This window comes from Convolutriloba macropyga, chromosome 5 (genome assembly GCF_964194025.1).
Source record: "Convolutriloba macropyga chromosome 5, txConMacr16.3, whole genome shotgun sequence".
NCBI lineage: Eukaryota > Metazoa > Xenacoelomorpha > Acoela > Convolutidae > Convolutriloba > Convolutriloba macropyga.
Window position 1 is genome coordinate 6,517,483 of NC_134472.1, and position 19,391 is coordinate 6,536,873.

Consider the following 19,391-nt stretch of genomic DNA (forward strand, 5'->3'; position numbering starts at 1 on the left):
TATTTTTCTTAGTTATAAACCCTTAGCGAACCATTAAAAATTTTGGTGATTGAAACAAGTACCTCTAGTTGAAAAAAAAGGAATTTTAATCAAAAAACATGCTTCGAAATTTTCGCGTTCTGAAAATGTGCATTTTTAGAGAGATTTCTTCTTACCTTCTTTTCTCGCTCTCTCACGAACCCCACTTTAACAGAAAATCAACCGCTCTCTCTCTCTCTCTCTCTCTCTCTCTCTCTCTCTCTCTTCTCTCTCTCTCTCTCTCTCTCTCTCTCTCTCTCTCTGATCGTCAGATTTCATCATCAATTTGACCCAAACACTTTGTTTTCACGCAATTCACGTCATAATATAAGTACACTCGAACAAATATTACCATTTATAAAGAACAGATTTCCTGAATTGACTCCAAAGACAGTCTCTGCCAAAAATCTAACGCTTCCAAAAAAATAAATACCTATAAAAACCGCTCATGAAAAATGAATTAAATTTCAGGCCGCATCATTCAAAAATCTCTTAAAAAATTGAACTTAAAAACTAGAAATAACGAATGAATTTATAAGGGCACATAAGGACAAGGAAAAATTCATGAAGGCCAACCAGAAAAAAGAAAAACATGCAAAACAACAATCAAGTCATAGTAGGCTAGGAAACCCGTCAACACCAGCAGAAAAACGAAAACTGCAAAAATTAGGAAAAGAAGTTTAAAATTTCTCAATTTTTTGTAAGTTTCATACCAACAAAATCAGAACCACACGACATGCAAAGCTTCACTAATTATAAAATATCCGTCCAAACGGTATGCAAGGCAATCACATAAAAATAAGCAAAAAATGGCTTAAATTCGCTGAAAAAATAGCAAAATAGCTGAAAAAGCTCCAAATTAAAATGAAACTCATATTAATTACAAAAGCATTTAAGACAAATAAATCATTTCTAAGATTAAAACAAAATCATATTCAAACCACTCAACTAAAAACTAAAAAACTGCTTTAAAAAGAAGCACGTGAACAAAAAATTTTGCTCGCTTACAGAACTTTTATTTCATCTCAACTTCTCGTTCTCTCGAAAACAGCGGTATCAACGAAAAGCCACTCTTTTTCCACTACACTTTTCAGTTTTCTTCAGCACCCAACCTACTCCTGGTTTCTTTTCTTGCTTCAAAACTCAGCACCCCAATACAAGTCAAATCCTTTGAATTGTAGATAAAAGGAACGCAATAATAGCCTGCTAAGATGAGCGCGTCTATTAATAAGTAAATAACAAGATCAAACAGTAACCAACGTCCATTAAAAAGCGTAAAGTCCCTATTTTCTTTACGCTTTTCCAAATGTAGGGACAATTAAAGCTGGATGGATAATACGTCGAAAGCAATAAACGGACGTCCTCAAACGTTTATTTTAAAACGCACCCGGCAGATTGCCAGAAAATTGCCGCCGTTGATTCCAATAAGCATGATTGGGATTGAAAGAATAGATGATATTTTAACATTTTTTAAGTCCCATTTATTTTGATGGCATTTCATAGTTGAACATACTTCTTTTTCTTAGAGAGAGAGAGTGAGAGAGAGAGAGAGAGAGATAGAGGCTACAGGGGCTACTATCAATACCCATAAACATTAGAGATGTTAACTAAGACTTATAGGAACGACGTTCAAATAGCAGGCATCTGAAATTGGGCCTTATCGCGTTTCTATTTCTGACTTCAATTTTTTATACTGACTCTGATCATTTTGAATTGCTTTGCTGAGCAACTTATGTTCAAAATCACTTTTAGCAGAATGAGAGAAGAGAGAAACTAGCCTAGAGAAGTCAAAAAGATTTCACGCAAAATGTTGAAAAAGCGGCAAATTGAGGTAAAGCGAAACATTTTTTGTTCGACGAAGTAACAAAAACATAGCAGGACAAGTCCTGACGTACAATACAAAGAATTTTCACTGACTATACAAACAACTAGGTCTGGAACGGACTATCAGTGAATTGGAAAAACCATTTCTAAAAAATTCAGATAAAAAAAATAAACCGACAAATGTCGGAAGAATTGCTCTTGAACGACAGGCGAGGCAATTTAATTCAGGAGCTGTAGCCTAGATCAATTTTTCTTTATGGGTGCAATTTTTCTTAATTGGGCTGTAGCCTAGATCAATTTCTCTTTATGGATGCAAATTTTTTTAATGGGGCTGTAGCCTAGATCAATTTTTCTTTATGGATGCAAAAAACATTTCCCCCGCCGGGATTCGAACTACTGACTTCCCGATCCGCAACCACGTTTACTAACCAATGCGCTACGAATCACTTACCTCAACTATTCTGCAACCAATTTTATATTAGCAACACGCTTTACTTCGCAGCAATAGAGATCACTGAAAAATGAAGAACGAAAGCGCGAAACAGTCACTTGAAAAGTCAAAGGATGTTCTAGAAAAGCGCAAAATTTGCATAAAAAAGACACACGTTTACAATAATTGCTATAACCTTCGTGCAAGAGCAATTTAAAAAGCAGAAAACCAATGTCAAAATGTCGCATATGAACAAAAAACCACTATCGAGAAATCGAATTTTTGTTCAAATACCGTTTTCTCACTCTACTTAATTAGAGCGAAAAAATTTCACACCGCAAAACCACTTGCTTTTTTGCTCCACTTCCTGTTTCGGCGTGACCAAATTCACAACTCCAATTTGACTTCATAAATCATGAAAAATGTGGGAACAGATCTTAAAAAAAAAGACAGCGCCCCAATTCAATTCAAATGTTTTGAATTTTAAAAAAATAGGAGCGCTATATTAGCCGGCTGAGAAAATGAGGGCGGCTATTAAAAATTATAGTCTAACTTTCATCTCGCATTCTGAAGACATAAACTGACTAATCTCGGCCGAATTGCTCTCGAACGACAGGCGGTGCCTGAACAAAAACTTTTCTTAATGGGTGCAGACAATTTGAACTATAGAGGGATTAGGACGCGTTCTGCGTCCTAAACTAAAGCACTTGCTACTCGGCTATCAGGCCCTTGCGATTTCAAAGCTTACAATGGCTTTTGATTTAGCTACGCAGAAAAAATTTCTCAGAGCAATTTAGATGAAGCAAAATGTCAAGAAGTGAGCATAAAAAGTCACTCAAGAAGTGAAATCGACAATGTTCTAAAAACGGTCAAGCAAACATTTTGCATAAAAAGACCGCCACGTTTACAATAATTGCTTCAAACTTTGTTCGAGACAAATTAAAAATCAGCAGTTCTCGCAGCAACATCGATCTTTCTGAGATAAAAATCTTGGATTTGAAACAAAGTGTATTTATTTCATTCGGACAGTAGTCAAATATCCCAAAATTATCTCAGATTAAAATATCAAAAATAATTATTAGATCAGGTTCTGTCGTTGTCATTTATTGCATGGTTTTGTCAAGGAACTCAAACGAGTACATCATGTCAATTTAATTGCAACTTACTCGCTCGCTATTACATTCGAGTTCATTGACATTTACCGTGACGATCTTATTGTCAAAACTAGCAGCAGTACAACTGCCATTTTAATTATACTGTGCCCAGTTTAGTATCACAGCCACAACAAATTACCCTCACAAACAGCAGCTTCTCATTTTCACGAAACGGCCGGCATTAATACAAAGCTACACCGAATTGGCTAATAAACAGAGGGGCGTGGGGAGGTATTCTCAAGACCACAATTAAAACTACCACAAAAATCTGGGGGAGGGGGTTAACAAGACATTTATCAGCGAGATAACCTTTTTTTACTTTGTCATAATCTGTTATATATGAATAATGACTACAGCTTTTTGCAACAACAATACTTAACTTTCGACATTTGAGGCAGTTAAAAAATCGAAACGGAAATATCAGGAAACGACAAGGCACGATTAACTGCTGATCATAAAGAATTATGAATGTTAGTGAACAAATGCATGGTAGTTGTAACTGCGGTATTAGCATCTAGATAATTTCCAATAGTTATAATTAATAACAGTAATACTAAACTGTAATAGGTGAGCTAACGTTAGACAGAATTTGAAGAATCAAATTTCAAAGATAATAACGAGACATGTTACGACATAATTTGCTGCTGTTGTTGTTGGTTTTGTTCTGACTAACTAGGCTGCCTTTAAACTGAATGTATGTATGTGAGTAGTAAACAATTAAACAAACAAACAAACACTAAATTGAAGAAGCATAATTAGGAAATGATTTGGTAGTAGAAATCCAACAAATCAACTTGCAGAAAATAAATTCAACAGAACTCGAGAGATAACTTGAATGAAACAAAAAGACCTCACAGGGTTCAAATGGTTGTTAGGCGACGACAAAATAGCGGCGGCGGAGGTTGTTCCAAAAGCGACAGACACCCTTTAACAGCTGATAGTGCCCCCAACACTAATTTTATTATCGACACTTTGATTTCACATTGAAATAATTGTTATTATAATACACTAAAGCGACAGAACTAAAAAGTATACGCATGTGTAAGGGAGTAATTAAAGTACAACACTAGACTAGCTTAATCAAAGTATGTTTTATGTTAAACTAAATGAGCAACGAGAACACACTGAAGGTATAAAGAGGCGACCGAGGAAGGGGGTGGGAGCTGAAAGGGAAAATTAGGCAAAATATAATAGGATGGGGGGGGGGAATCAGCAACATTCAAACAAATGTCACAAAAGCCCATATATAAATTGACAGGTCTTAACGCTCTGGGCTTATCATTCTTTCTTCGAGAACTCACTGGGCGAATACAGGAATTACTCTAATGGTCGCAGGATTGCTGATGGTGCTGGTTGGGGGGGGGGGGGGGGGGGGGTGTATATAGGACGCTTTGGATAGCTTTTGGTATTTGAAACGATTACAAGAAGGTATGGGACACTTTTTACAATGGATTGGTTGAACAAGATGATGTAAATGAAAAATGATGTCTATCGAAATGAGAAACAAAGCCCAACTAAATGCGACAAACGTCCAATCCTACTCAAGCCACATAATTGAAAGAAGAACAACAAAACATCTATCTGACCTAATCAAATGAGTCAATCAATTGGTTTAAGAGAGGTTTCTAGTTTGAACACCAAACATTGCATTAGAACGTCCTCAAATTTAGCCATCAATTTGACAATTCGATGACTATGTGTTTTGCCATTATTCCACACGCTCAGTATCAATTTTCAACTCTACGTCGTACAGTATGCCACTTGAAGCATGCTCGCTTGCTTTTGTGAAATCTTTCCTTTCCTGTGTTCCTAAGATCGCCAATTAGTCGAATAATTTGCTGCCGATGCTCCCCCGGGTGCCCCGCCGTATCCGGCCGCAGCCGCCACCGACGTATGTTGACTATTAACAGCTCCGGGATGTTTGGCTCCGTGCATTGCAAGTGATCCCACATTCAGTTGACCTCCTGGAACAAAAATAACTAAATATTTCACTTGATTCAAATTATTCTACTCTAGAAGAATGTTAATTATTCTGCGTTAACTCACAAGCTCATTGATCTGATCATCAACTGTTAAAGTAACTAAAGAAAATTAACTTTTTTTCAGTGATCTTCACTTTTTATTTACACTTAGGACAGAAATAGACAATTTTGGATTTTGTAGTTCCTAGAATCTAGTCTATAAATTTATCCGTTTTTTTTTCAATCTTAAAAAGCGTATCTTGGAATTTGAAGGTAAAGTTAAAAAGGGAAGAGAACCTTTAGTGGGTGATGAGAATGGCATGAGGGACGTCTCAAATAATCAGTAATTTTAATTTTCTTTTCATAACCAAGTTTATGAAACTAAAACGTTAAGAAATAGTTTGTTGATTTTTTCTCAAAAACATGCTTTACAAATCACTATCAGTTTTATTCAACTGAGCAGTTGATAAGTTCATTTGAGTTTCGCTGGTACAGCTAATAAACAACAACTGCTAGAAGACAATCAGTAAGTCTTTTTGATCGCAGGGAATCAAGGTTGCGTTGTCGTGGAACTGCATGAAAGCAGATAGTTTTATTTGTTGTATTGCTATTCGAAATTTGAACTTTTTTCAAACCTAATGAGCTACGGACAAACTCGCATGGGCAGTCTTGTCTGATTGTATTGCTCGTACTCCTAAATTAACTAAACATAGCCGCCAGATTGCCGGAATAGCTGCGAAAGAATAGACCTGCGTGCCATATAGAGATAGAAACAGATACAGATCTAAATTGAAAAAAAAATCGACGCCGCTCAAAAAAACTAGGTAAAAAACATTCAGCGATAAATTAATAAAGCTTGTTAAAATTCATTCCGCAGAAGCCTCTTATTAGGGACCTTTACTGCACAAATGAGTTCCTTTGACCTTAAACAAATTCAAATTAAACTTAAGTTTTAAAGTGCAAAAGTCATTTTGTTGAGTGAGGTAAGTCACGTATGATCAAAATCTAATCACGCAAAAAACCTAAAAACTTTTGCTAAAGCGAGTGAGAAATGACGTCACGCGCGCAAATGCCGTTAGTGCGAGGAAGAAGTCATTCAGAAAATTTGACCTTTTCAGCTTTGCTGTGTGAACAAATGTAAAACGAAAAAAGAGCGTCAGACGACAAAACAAAAAAAATCCAAGAGCATCGCAATATAGCTTCGCTCAGCTTACAGCTTCGCAGCTATAAAAAGAACAGGTGTGGGATCTTTTCTGCTAGCACCTCCTTTTCCCACAGCCCTATATAGCTGTTTTTTTTGCTACCGCTGATCTCAGTTTTCTCGAAATGTAAGAGCGATATTGACATTTCTTTGAAACAAGTGTTTAGGTAGATTGAAGGCACTTTTAGAATAGTTTCCTAAAATTGATTTAAAAAATCGAGCCCTTATTGTAGCCGATAACACCTAAAATTATATATCACAAATTTTCATTGATGCTCACCTTATTTTTTTTTGTTGAAACACGTAAATTATTCAGACTATAACCCTGAGGTTAGATAATTACAAGCTTTCAAATGTTCAGCAATTTATTCAGTATTGTTATTAATAGAATCTTAAAATTGTGGCTGCTCGCTCTCATAGGTAAAAATAGGGTTTGAAGGCTCCAATTTGTCTACTAACGAGAATTTTCTTGTGCTGATCGAGCAAAAACATTCTAAAAGCAAGTTTTTTTGTTAAAAGTTCTTATTGAAGTGGGCAAATTGTTCCATTTTTGAACGCTTTTCAAAAACATAGCCGGCAGATTGCCGGAATAGCTGCGAAAGAATAGACCTGCGTGCCATATAATAGAGATAGAAACAGATAAAGATCTAAATTGAAAAAAATTGACGCCGCTCAAAAAACTAGGTAAAAAACATTCAGCGATAAATTAATAAAGCTTGTTAAAATTCATTCCGCAGAAGCCTCTTATTAGGGACCTTTACTGCACAAATGAGTTCCTTTGACCTTAAACAAATTCAATTTAAACTTAAGTTTTAAAGTGCAAAAGTCATTTTATTGAGTGAGGTAAGTCACGTATGATCAAAATCTAATCACGCAAATAACCTAAAAACTTTTGCTAAAGCGAGTGAGAAATGACGTCACGCGCGCAAATGCCGTTAGTGAGAGGAAGAAGTCAATCAGAAAATTTGACTTTTTCAGCTTTGCTGTGTGAACAAATGTAAAACGAAAAAAGAGCGTCAGACGACGAAACAAAAAAAAAAACCAAGAGCACCGCAATATAGCTTCGCTCAGCTTACAGCTTCGCAGCTATAATCAAAGACTTGTTACTCCACTTAGTTTTCGTTCTCTTATTTATAATAATTTGATTTGTTCTCTTGTTCTGTCTAGCGTTTTGGCGACTAGTAAACATTTTATAGTAAACAGTCTTATATGTTTGAAGCTTCATCAAGCTAACTTTTGAAATAAAAAATTCAGCTGGCAGGATACGACTTCAATTAGAACATCAGTGGAGTGGTCAAATTTTTGTCGAAAATAAAACTTTATTCCCCAGTAAATTTGACTATTTATGCGGTTTATGTTTTTTGCTGTAAGAGTTTGAAGGAATATTCCACCGAAAGAAAGATTAGAGAGTACAACTGCCTTGAAAACATCAACTCTTACTTTTAAAAGATTTTGATTACTTACAAAATACAAAGAACGAATTGCATTAGCCAATTTGCTAAAAACTGAGTTCAAGTGATTTTCAAAGGTTAGATTTGAATCCATTTGTACTCGAAGATAACGACAAGCATGAGCTGGTTTGATAACTTTGCCTTTAAATGTAAACTCTGGATCAGAATTAGTATGAAGAAAAACATCTCTGTTTTATCGGCATTTAAGGTGAGTTGATTCTGTCAGCTATTTGTGTGTTTGTTCTAATATTTTTTTCATTTTTTGCAACAAATTTTCGTTGCAATGCGTAAATCCTTCAAACCAGAGAAATGCTAGCTTCTGAGAAATGATTATTGTTCATATATCTTCATGTAAAAACTTAAACAATGTTAACAGTATGTTAAAAGCTGTATAAAAGGTGGTGCGCAAAACTAAGCACTGGGGGCGTTAGCAGAAAAGATCCCAGGTACGTCTGTAAATGAACTATCCATACACTCTTTAAACTTTTTTCTTTGAAATCACATGAAAAATCGTGTGTCGACACAAGAATTTTCTGGAAAAAAATGACAACGAGAATATTGCAGATTATGTGCTTTATATCAACCTTATTCATGAGAAAAAAAATGCCGAAAAACTTTCTATATAATATTCATTCAAGTAATAAGACCATTATACAAACCTACGCCGCCCAGCTTTAGGGACGTTGCGGCCGCAGCAGTCCTTGGGTCCGTAGCTCCGGGGTGAGCTTGCTGCTGTTGATGAACCAATTGGCTCTGGGCAGCAGCAGCCTGTTGGAGAAACTGGTGGTTATATTGGGCGCCGTAGTTGGTGGCCGCAAGGTATGCATTAAAAGTGGGTCCCGCCGCTCCGTTTGGAGTACCAGTAGCCGCAGTCCCTTGGGGAGGCGAGGTCGAGGCCAGACCAGCTGAGCTCAGACCACCCATCCCAGCTGCCGAAGAGTTTTTGTCCAGACCCTGAAAACGTCGTTAAGTTAACATGTGCCGCTTCAGATGTCTGATTTAAAACTGAACAAAACCCACTTCTACTATACTAAGCACTAGCATAATTGACTAACATCCGACGGATTGTTCTAAAAGAACTGACGAGGGGTTGGCTTTGATAGCATTATTGGCACATTAATCATTCAACTTTTGTGTTTGTGCCCTAGTTTAGTGGGTGCATATTGTGGGAAAGGACAAAATTTTGAGGAAATTGTATACTAACGGCAGCTGCTTAAAATTGTGAATGAGAGAGCAATATAGATCCCGCAAAAATCAAACGTGATCGTCAACAGAGACGTCAGTTCGGTCAAAAAACAAAAACATAGCCGACAGAGTGCCGGAATAGCTGCGAAAAACAGACTTGCGTGCCGTATGATAGAGATAGAAGCAGATACAGATATAAGCTGAAAAAGTTATCGACGCTGCTCAAAAAGCTATGTAAAAAAATCAGCAAAAAATTAATAAGGCTTGTTAAAATTCATTGCGCAGAAGCCTTTTATTAGGGACTTTTATTACACATATGAGTTCCTTTGACCTTAAACTAATTAAAAATAAATTTTAAAGTGCAAAAGTCAATTTATTGAGTGAGGTAAGTCACATATGATCAAAATCTAATCACGCAAAAAACTTTCTAGAGAGAGTGAGAAATGACGTCACGTGCGCCAATGGTGTTAGTGAGAGGAAGAAGTCATTCAGAAAATTTGACTTTTTCAGCTTTGCTGTGTGAAAAAATGTAAAACCAAAAAAAGAGCGTCAGACAACGAAACAAAAAAACATAGCCGGATGAATTCTGGAAGCAACTCGAAGCGTCAACTTCACAAAAAAATGTAATTGCATCTGAAGCTATTACCTTTTGCATTAAACCACTACTTCATTACCTTCCCGGGTCTGATCTAAAATTTGGTGAAATTTGAACCACTGTCACCAAGAGAAACGAAAGCAGCAAAATTTTAAATTTTTGAAAACATTTGATAACGTTAAAACATAACCGACCGACTAACGTCGGGCGAATTGATCTCAAACGACCGGCGAGCGGTTGGTTTCGCCAGTACCTAGCAACGGCTTAGTTAGGCTAGCTTTAGCTTGATTTAACTCTGCAACTTTTAGTTTTCTAGCTTTGTTAGTAAACAAATCAAATAAAACTGATATTTTAATAAAATAGCAAAATATTGCAAAATTTAAAAGAAAAGCTTCAAGATTTTGCAGTGGAAATGTTCAAAACTACGTTTTATCTCTGGAGTTATGTCAAGTAACCCATCTGCAGACTTCGTTGGCCAGCAATGATTGTTAAACTCAAGGACAGAACACTCAAAAAAATCTGAAAACAATAGCAAATTTTAACAAAATCTTGCTAAAATTCAAGATTGCCATTGATAACAATTCCATCAACTCTAAAGACTATGCGAAAGCTTATCATGAAGCCTTGAAGGAGGTCCGTAGGACCCTGGTGCCGGAGAAAATGATTCAAAAAAAATTCAAAAAGATTCAAAAAATTACAAATACTATTAAGAATCGCTGATATTAAAATCTTGAAAAACATTCCATTACATCTAGAAGCTATGGAGTAACCTATAATCAAACCCTAGAGGAGGTGATGTGGCTCTTTAGGTTGGAGAAACCCAGACAAAATGACAAAAAATTTCAAAAAAAACTTGAAAATTGAAAGTTGCATAAGAAACCTGCTAAAAATTGTGATATCAAAAGTTGTAACTAATCCATGGCCAAAAAATATTTTTCAGTAACTTATTATCAAACCCTATCGGAAAATTTCTGCTAGGCTAAAAAAACCTGAATAATGACAATAAATGTTTAAAAATTTTTTAAAAAATTGCAAACTTTGTAAAAAAAAATTGCTAAAATTTGTGGTGTTGAGATCTTGAAAAACAATTCATTACATCTAGAAACTAAATTTATTAATTTTAGTTAAATTTATCAAATTATCAAAAAATTGATAAAATTTGACATATTTAAAGATTGAAAGCTATTCCATGGCAAAAAAAATTTTTCAGTAACTTATTATCAAACCCTCAAGGACGTTTTCTGGCCCCTGCGTCAGGAAAGACAAGGATAATGAGAAATAAAGGTCAAAAAAATTGGAAAAAATTTGCACCTTTATCAAAAAAAGGATAAAATTCGTGATGTTAAAATGTTGAGACCAATCCATTACGGCTAGAAACTATGCAGTAACCTAATATAAAACCCTTCAAGAGTTTCCGTGACACCTAGGGCTGAAAAACTCAAAAAATGACAAATTTTCAAAGCTTGAAATAAATTGTAAAATTTATAGAATTTTTACAACGCGGTGCAGCAACGAGGTGGGGGGGCATAGGGGGGTCAAAAAATGGGGGTTTCGCCAACCTCTAAGAACCGCCCTTCGAAACATAAGTATAAGTCTCCAAAACAGTTTGAGCTAAAACGGAGCTGGAAGGCTCTAAGAACACTTAATGCCCGCTGTCGCTACCTGTTTATCCAGTCTTTGTGGACGAAAACTCAAAAGCTTCAGACTTTTCAAAAAAGAGTGCTCAAATTAAAGAATCAGAAAACCAATACAATTAGATTTCTAATCACTGCAATTAAGACAAACGCTTACTTCTTCCTTGTTGAATATATATTCTAGACATGATTTCACACTAATTCAAAAATGAAATTAATTATAGGAAAGACATAAGCAACAGAAAATTTAAAGGCATAAAAACGTTTAAAAACAATACCAAGGCCAGAAGAAAGTGAAAAAAATATTTCTAGAGCACTCCCAGTACTGCCTTATGTTGAATGAAGTCAATTGCAAACCAAATAAATAACGAAAATCTATGAAAAAGCTGAAATCATTTAATTTCTTAACAACCGAAAAAGTCAAAAACAAATATAAATGTAGATGCCAGGACAAAGTTAGAACGATACAAACTTGAACTGATGAATATGGACACAATGTAAGGAAAACCGTAAAAAAGCTAAGTCTTGATTTTTGAAAATCAAAAATCAAGAAAAACGAATACATTTCATTGTTCAGCATTCGAGACAAAGACAAGACAGCAAGTCATCCGAGAAAAAGATTCATCCTCCTCAACAGAACAAAAAAGAAAAAGCAGTATTCAAACAAACAAAACATTTTGCAAAAAAATGGTCAAAAAATTGTTCAGACTGCATTTATGAAAATGTTAACTGTTTTTTAAAACCTTAACGCCAAAAAATCGAATTTTTATTGCCAAGAAATTAAAACTACTCATACTGCACAAAAAGACTATTTCAATTTATTTAAACCAAAATACAAACAAAAATTTGAGAAAAACTTGAAAAATAACTACCAAAATCGGATTAGCATATGAACAATTTTATAAAACAAAACTACATCGAGGTAGAAATATGCGTTTAGCATATGAATTATTAATGGAAGGTTGCCATATTAACTGACTTTTGACAAAAAGACGGCTGAAAGATGCAAAAATGAAGAATGAAAGAAAAAATCAAGAAATATATGCCAATTTTGAACATCAAAGGCAATTTCAGGCTCTGCAAAACACTGTGGTATCAATTTGCGAGGTTTAAATTTCAAAATATCGAACAACAATTATTTCTACAAAAAACCAAATTACAAGCAAAAAAAATGGGCCAGTTAGACGAAAACAACGGCTAAAAACGGTTATCTTTATGTGCCATTCAGTCAAAAACTACTTTTCATAGTCCGATAGTCAATCATTAAACGACGCGCATGATCAAAAAACTTCTCTCGCTCAGAAAAAAATTAGTTCACACCGCAATTTTTCTCACTTTCGCTTTCAGATCAAAACATCGTCTGAACGAATAGTACTTCCGGTAAAAAAGAACCTTAAGAAAACCAATACTCCTCTTCGAGTCGTAAAAAAAAAACAAGAGCAACGCAATATAGCTCCGCTCAGATTACAGCTTTGCAGCTATAAAAAAGACTTCAAAAAATTTTGCATAAGACACGATAACAAAAAACGGACATATTTCTGCAAAAAAACCAAATTATAAGCAAAAAAACCACCTAGACGACAAAAAAACGGCTAAAAACGATTATCTTTATGTGCCATTCAGTCAAAAACTACTTGTCAAAGTCAGATAGTCATTCATTGAACGCAGCGCATGATCAAAAAACTTCTCTCGCTCAGAAAAAATCGTAAAAACATAGCCGGCAGATTGCCGGAATAGCTGCGAAATAGACTTGCGTGCCGTAAAATACAGATGGAAAAAGATACAGAAGTGAGTTGATAATAGTTATCGCCGCCGCCTATAAAACTTACAAGTTTATTTCAAAGGAGGTTGTTTTTGGGTGCAAAAAAAGTTTCCCTGTCGCGTCTCGAACCGGCGCTCTCCGGATTAACAACCAGTCGCCTTAACCACTCGGCTGTCGGACCATACAATCTGTTTTCTTACAATCAACTTTGTTTTAGGAACAGATTCTGTTTCTGAATAACCGCAATTTAGGTCACGCAGAAAATGTGAAATCAAGCGCGAAAAAGCCATTTAAGCAGTGACGAGACAGAATGTTCTAGAACAAATGTAAAACGAAAATAAAGCGTCAGACGACGAAACAAAAAAAAACCAAGAGCACCGCAATATAGCTACGCTCAGCTTACAGCTTCGCAGCTATAAAAAACAAAAGAGCAACGCAATATAGCTCCGCTCAGATTACAGCTTCGCAGCTATAAAAGACTTTGCACAAGACACGATAACAATTGATACAAACTTCGTTCGAGAGCTGGCGTCAGACGCATTGCTCTCGAACAAATGGTTTGGATCCAGCTGGATATAGAGAAGCGTAGAAATTTTAATGCGTGCCAAAATCGCCCTTCACGTTTTTAAATTTATACCTCAGCAGTTGCATAGCTCTGATGCAATCAAAACAGGGTCTCAACTCACCTTTGCATGGTACATGCTGGAGTAGTCCGAATTGGTGTTAGCTGAAACAGAAGCAACAGTCACTACATTTTCAATTGATCAGTACATTAAAACAAGCGATAAAATCTTAACATTCAATTTAAAAAATAGTTAAATTTCAGGTGAAGCATTTAGTTCCACATTTTACATTTTAAAATTTTCTAATTCGTGGTTTGAACAAAAATTCTGTTTTGCCAAAAAGCCTTTGTTCATGTTTGCTCCTATAGTTGCCTATATTATGTATGCTTGTTTATTCTATGCCTTTTTTCGAATTACCAATTGTTATGATCAATTTGCCATGTCAAACTTGGGTGTTTGTGTTTTACGCAAGGTTACCTGACTCTGATAAAGTCACTTCAAAATTCTGGCTTCACATCTCGATAAAGAAGGATACAAGTTCTCTGCGACTACACAAGAGTCACGTAACCTGTACAAAAGTTAACAGGGTAATCTTTCCAGGGCGAGGCTGGAACGCTTTCCTATCACTTTATTGACAGCTCTAAGCGTTTATACCCTCACCATAAACAGCCGCTTTGTTGCCCGCAGCGGCCGAGAGGGATCCCCCCGACACAACCCCTGTAGTCCTGACAGAGTTGTACCCCCCGTGTTGTGCCCCACCGGCTACACTCATCATTTGCTGTCCATATTTTGTATAGTCACCGGCTGAAGAGTTCATGTAATCGCCACCTGATTGCTGCTGTTGCTGAGATAGAGCTGAAAAACAACACTATTATGGTTCTTATGGAAAAGAGATGGAAAATGATATTACAATCTATATTCACAAACAAAGCCGGCAAATTGCCGCAGTTGACCCGCTTGACGCACATTGGGATTGAATCAGATTAAGAAAAACTTAGAGAATTTTTAAAATTCAAAGTGATCTTAATTGGTGCGTAAATTGAGTTAAATTCTGAAATTACACTTAAATCAGCTTCTAAACTGAAGGCTATTAAGCATAATACCAATAACAGCTAGCAATCGCTTTAATGAACTTCGATAACCTAATGCATTATGACTAAATGACCGGGATTTATATGTTTATCCCGTTTCTTCTGATTTTGCTCTTTTGACTTTAACCGTATTCACTATATTACATATTTCAATATGTGAAAAAATTTGGAAATCCAATCAGTTGCAACAGTGAGCAAAGTAAATCAGAGGTCAAGTGTGAAAATCGTGACGTATGTAAAACGAAAAACGTGATCAAAAGGTAACGCGAATTAAAAAACATAGGAGTAGTCTGACGTACAATTCAATGAATCTTCATTGACTAAACAAAAAATAAGACCTAGAACGGACTATGAGTGAATTGGGAAAACCATTTTTTTTAAAAAAAAATCAGATAAGAAAATCAAAATCAATATCAAAATGCCGCATGTGAAAAAAACCACTAGCGAGAAAAAAATTTGGTTTTAGACAAAAAAACTAGCCCTAGAATGAACTATGAATGGATTGGGAAAAACATTTAGGAAAACACCCGATCCAAATAATCGAAAAACAGGAATAACCAAAGTGAAATAATCACCGCATGTGAACAAAAAACCACTAGCAAGAAAGCGAATTTCTGTTCAAACACCGTTTTCTCACTCTACTTCAAAAATAGAGCAAAAAAAATCCACGCCGCAAAACCACTCGCTTTTTCGCTCAATTTTCTGGTTCGGCGTGACCAAAATCACTACTCCAATTTGACTTCAAAAACCATGAAAATGTGTGAACAGATCTTACAAAAAGGGACAGCGCCGTAATACAATTCAAATTCTTTGAATTGTAAAAAGGCGAGCACCTGAATAATAGCCGTTGAGAGGCTGACGGCGGGTGTTAGACATAACCGACCGACGTCGAGCGAACATTCGAGGGGACTGAACTTTATTGGAGGTGTTAGGTCAAACATTTAGTATTAAAAACCGCCTTTCACACCATCAAATTGTCTTCAAAACAATTCCGGTGAATTGCATACCCAGAAACTAGTAAGGAATAAGGCTACATCAGAGCTTCTCAGCCACTTAAGGCCTTCGAGGATTTACCGGTTTATACCGTTTTTGAGGACAAAAAAGTAAAAGGGTCAGATAAAAAATTGGTCCAGAAAAAAATCACATAAAAAGCTACAGGACTAATATTATTGTTACGTTTGAGATCAATTAATGATAAGCGCGTAAAAAATCAAATAATGCTTGCATGCGTTTTTGTTCAATTGTTCGAAATCAACGCCATCCAGAAAAACTTTCATAGCTGCACGTTAAGTCCCCATTGAGTTTTCGATTTACTCGGCACTGAAGGATACAATAACTTGAGTCATCAATGACCACCGCTGATACCTGTCATCAATGAGATTAAGTGATGAGACTGAATAAACACAACAAATACTATCAAAACTAAAAAATCACTAAGATTTTTTTAAAAAAGAACAAGCGGATAAGTCATAATCAGCAATAGCTATGAACTGCAATGACTTGCTTTAATTGAAGCCCTTTTAGCAGTCGAGGGGACCTGTCGATAATGGGCTAAGTTAAGATGACAAAGTTGAAAAGAAAAACTCGCAAAACTCACAAAATTCGATAATTATTATCAAAAACAATTAGTATCAAAGTCATAGAAAGCACTAGCTTTGATTAAAAACGATTAATCGATAAATTTAACTCATATTAGCAGCATCAGAGACCTGTCCCCAATGAAATTGAATGATAAGACATCAAAAAGTACAATAAATACCTGCATAACTTAAAAAATCACTCAAAATTTTGCAAAAACTAGCGTCAAAGTCATGAAAACCACTATATATTAACTCGAGCAATTAATTAGGTTCGTTTATTTCTAGTCAGCAACCAGTCAGATCTGTTATTGATGGTACTAAAGGATAAGACAACTTATAATTTTTTTAAAAAAGGTAAAAATATAAAATTCACTAATATTGTATGACAACAAATAGTGGCAAAGTTTAAAAAAGTTTTTGTTGCCCCTTAATGAATTCAAGCAAAGGCAAATAGGCAGAATTAGAACACATATGTACCGTATGAAAAGCACTGAAGGAGAGGAAACTCTGAAAACAAAAGTCAAATTGGCGCACCTGAACAAAAAATCCATCTCAATAACCGCCAAATTGTTCAAACAAAAATTTCTCACTCCACTTTGAAGGTATTTTTAAAGAAGTCACGCCTCAAACCTAATCAATTTTACGCTCACTTTACTGTTTCAGTGTGACCACAATTGCCACTCTAATTTGAATTCTCACTGACGTGAAAAAGCCCAAAAAAGCGTGAAGAGATCTTAAGACAGCGCACAAATACAATTCAAATTCTTTGAGCTGTAAAAAAGAAAGCGCCCAAATATAAGCCGTTGAGAGGCTGACGGCGGCTCTTAAAGAATTTACAAAAAATCATAGCAGTACAAATCTGGAAACACAATCCAAATTGAATTAAAAGATTGAGCCTACTTTACAAGGCCAGCAGAACAATTGCACATTGCCATCAAAACATACTTTCACCAATTTGGAGAAAAACAAATATCATTCAGGTGTATGCAGTTTAAGGACCAGTGTGTTGAATACAAGTCTTCGTTTAAAACTTTAGAAAGAGAAAAACTTGGAAAAAAAATGGTTGATAGAAGAGGCACTCAGAGACAAGCAAAACAATGATAAAAACTATTTTTTGTCTCTGGAGTTTTGTCAAGTAACCCATCTGCAAGACTTGAAAAGCTTAGTTCGCCAGTAATGATTGTCAAACTAAAAAAGGACCAAAAATATTCAAAAACTTTGAAAACAATCGCAAACTTTAACAAAATCTTGCTAAAATTCAAGATATAAAAATCTTCAAAACCATTTCCTTGTCTCAGGAGACTATCCAGTATCCCTATTTCAAGCTTTAAATGGTTTCACTGGCTCATAAAGATCCATAAACTTGGAACATAATAAAAATTTTCCCAAAAAAGTGCAAAAGCTGGAGTCATTAAAAAATTGATAACCATTCTATTAACTCTAGAAGCTATGCAACGGCTTACCATCAAGCCTTGGAGGAGGTCCTTAGGACCTTGGTGCCGGAAAGAATAATAAAAAACAAGATAAAAAACTTGAAAAATCTGCAGATATTTTGAAAAATTGCAATTAAAATCTTGAAAAACATTCCATTACATCTAGAAGCTATGCAGTAACCTATAATCAAACGCTAGAGGAGGTTATGTGGCTCTCTAGGCTGGATAAACCTAAAAAGATGACGAAAAATTTCAAAAAAATGGAAACTTCAAAAAAAAGTTACAGAAAAAATTGCTAAATTTGTGATAAAAGTTGAGAACTAATCCATGGCAAAAAAATAACTTTCAGTAACTTATTATCAAACCCTAACGAAGATTTCCTGTTATGTCAAAAAAAATTGAAAAAAGCAAGTTTTGTAAAAAAAATAAGCTAAAATTCGTGGTGTTCAAATCTTGAAAAAAATTCCATCAAAACTAAGAAACTATACAGTAACCTATTTGCAAACCCTACAAGAGCTTCCACGGCTCTTGAGGCCGGGTAAACCTAAAAACCGACAAAAATTTTTAAAAATTTGAAAAAATACCAGTTTTATCAAAAAACTTGCAAAATTTGTCATATTAAAAAATAGAAAGCTACTCCATGGAAAATAAAGTTTTTTCAGTAACTTATCAAACCCTTAAGAATACTTTCTGGCCCCTGCATCAGGAAAGACGTGGATAATGAAACAAACAAAAAAATAAATTTGCACGTTTTGTCAAAAAATGCTAAAATTCGTGATGTTAAAATGTTGAACATCCACTACCACAAGAAACTATGCAGTAACCTATTCAAAACCCTAGAGGAGGTTCCTTGACACCTAAGGCTGAAGAAACTCAAAAAATCACAAATTTTCAAAAAGCTTGGAAAAATAGTGAAAATTGGTATAAAATTGCGTGTTCTTAGCGATTGGTAGTTCGTCAGTAGCCACGGGGGGGGGGGGGGGGTTGGGCAACAGCTTGGTAGGGGAGGGGAGGGCAATAGTGTGGGGCGTTGAAAGAGGGGTGTGTTCAACCTGTAAGAATTGCCCTTCACACCATAAGTATAAGTCTCCAAACATAGCTGGCAGATTGCTAGAAAATAGCCGCAATAGCTTCGTAGATCTGCAGTCTCAAAAAAGAACAGTAAAAAAGACAGACCAAAAAAATTTGTCTTTTCATTGAATCTGTATAAGTTTTTGCTGCCTCTTAGCTGCTCTCAAATAACCTTCAATTATAGTGACACACATTAACTTTCCTTATCTTTTTGAATTGAAGTAAAGAAGGGTCAATTTCAAAGTGAGGAAGTCCTTTTTGGGAGTGAGGTAAGCCACGTTTGACCAAAAACTTAATCAAGCAAATGAACAAAAAAAATCTCTCCAATAAGAGTGAAAAAAAAAGTCACGCATGCAATTCAGTTGAAATTGGATGAACGAATGAACAAAAAGCAGATTTGAATTTTGTGACGTCATCTGGTCGCAACAAAAATCCACA

General features: G+C 35.5%; 3 protein-coding genes across 3 annotated transcripts in view; all 3 read right to left on the minus strand.

Annotated features, from left to right (window-relative positions):
• The window catches only part of LOC142339090 (transmembrane protein 17B-like), a 330,316-nt gene that overhangs the window by 215,652 nt on the left and 95,273 nt on the right, over window positions 1-19,391 (minus strand). The gene's annotated exons all lie outside the window — the stretch shown is intronic.
• The window catches only part of LOC142339091 (ADP-ribosylation factor-like protein 8B), a 281,448-nt gene that overhangs the window by 192,342 nt on the left and 69,715 nt on the right, over window positions 1-19,391 (minus strand). The gene's annotated exons all lie outside the window — the stretch shown is intronic.
• The window catches only part of LOC142339082 (uncharacterized), a 64,411-nt gene continuing 48,282 nt past the window's right edge, over window positions 3,263-19,391 (minus strand). The window contains exons 13-16 of the mRNA XM_075388784.1: window positions 14,439-14,633; window positions 13,902-13,942; window positions 8,699-8,993; window positions 3,263-5,390 (exon numbers count right to left, since the gene is read on the minus strand). Of these exons, the coding sequence (XP_075244899.1) occupies window positions 5,236-5,390; window positions 8,699-8,993; window positions 13,902-13,942; window positions 14,439-14,633 (686 nt within the window). The 3' untranslated portion in view covers window positions 3,263-5,235. The remainder of the gene's footprint in view (window positions 5,391-8,698; window positions 8,994-13,901; window positions 13,943-14,438; window positions 14,634-19,391) is intronic.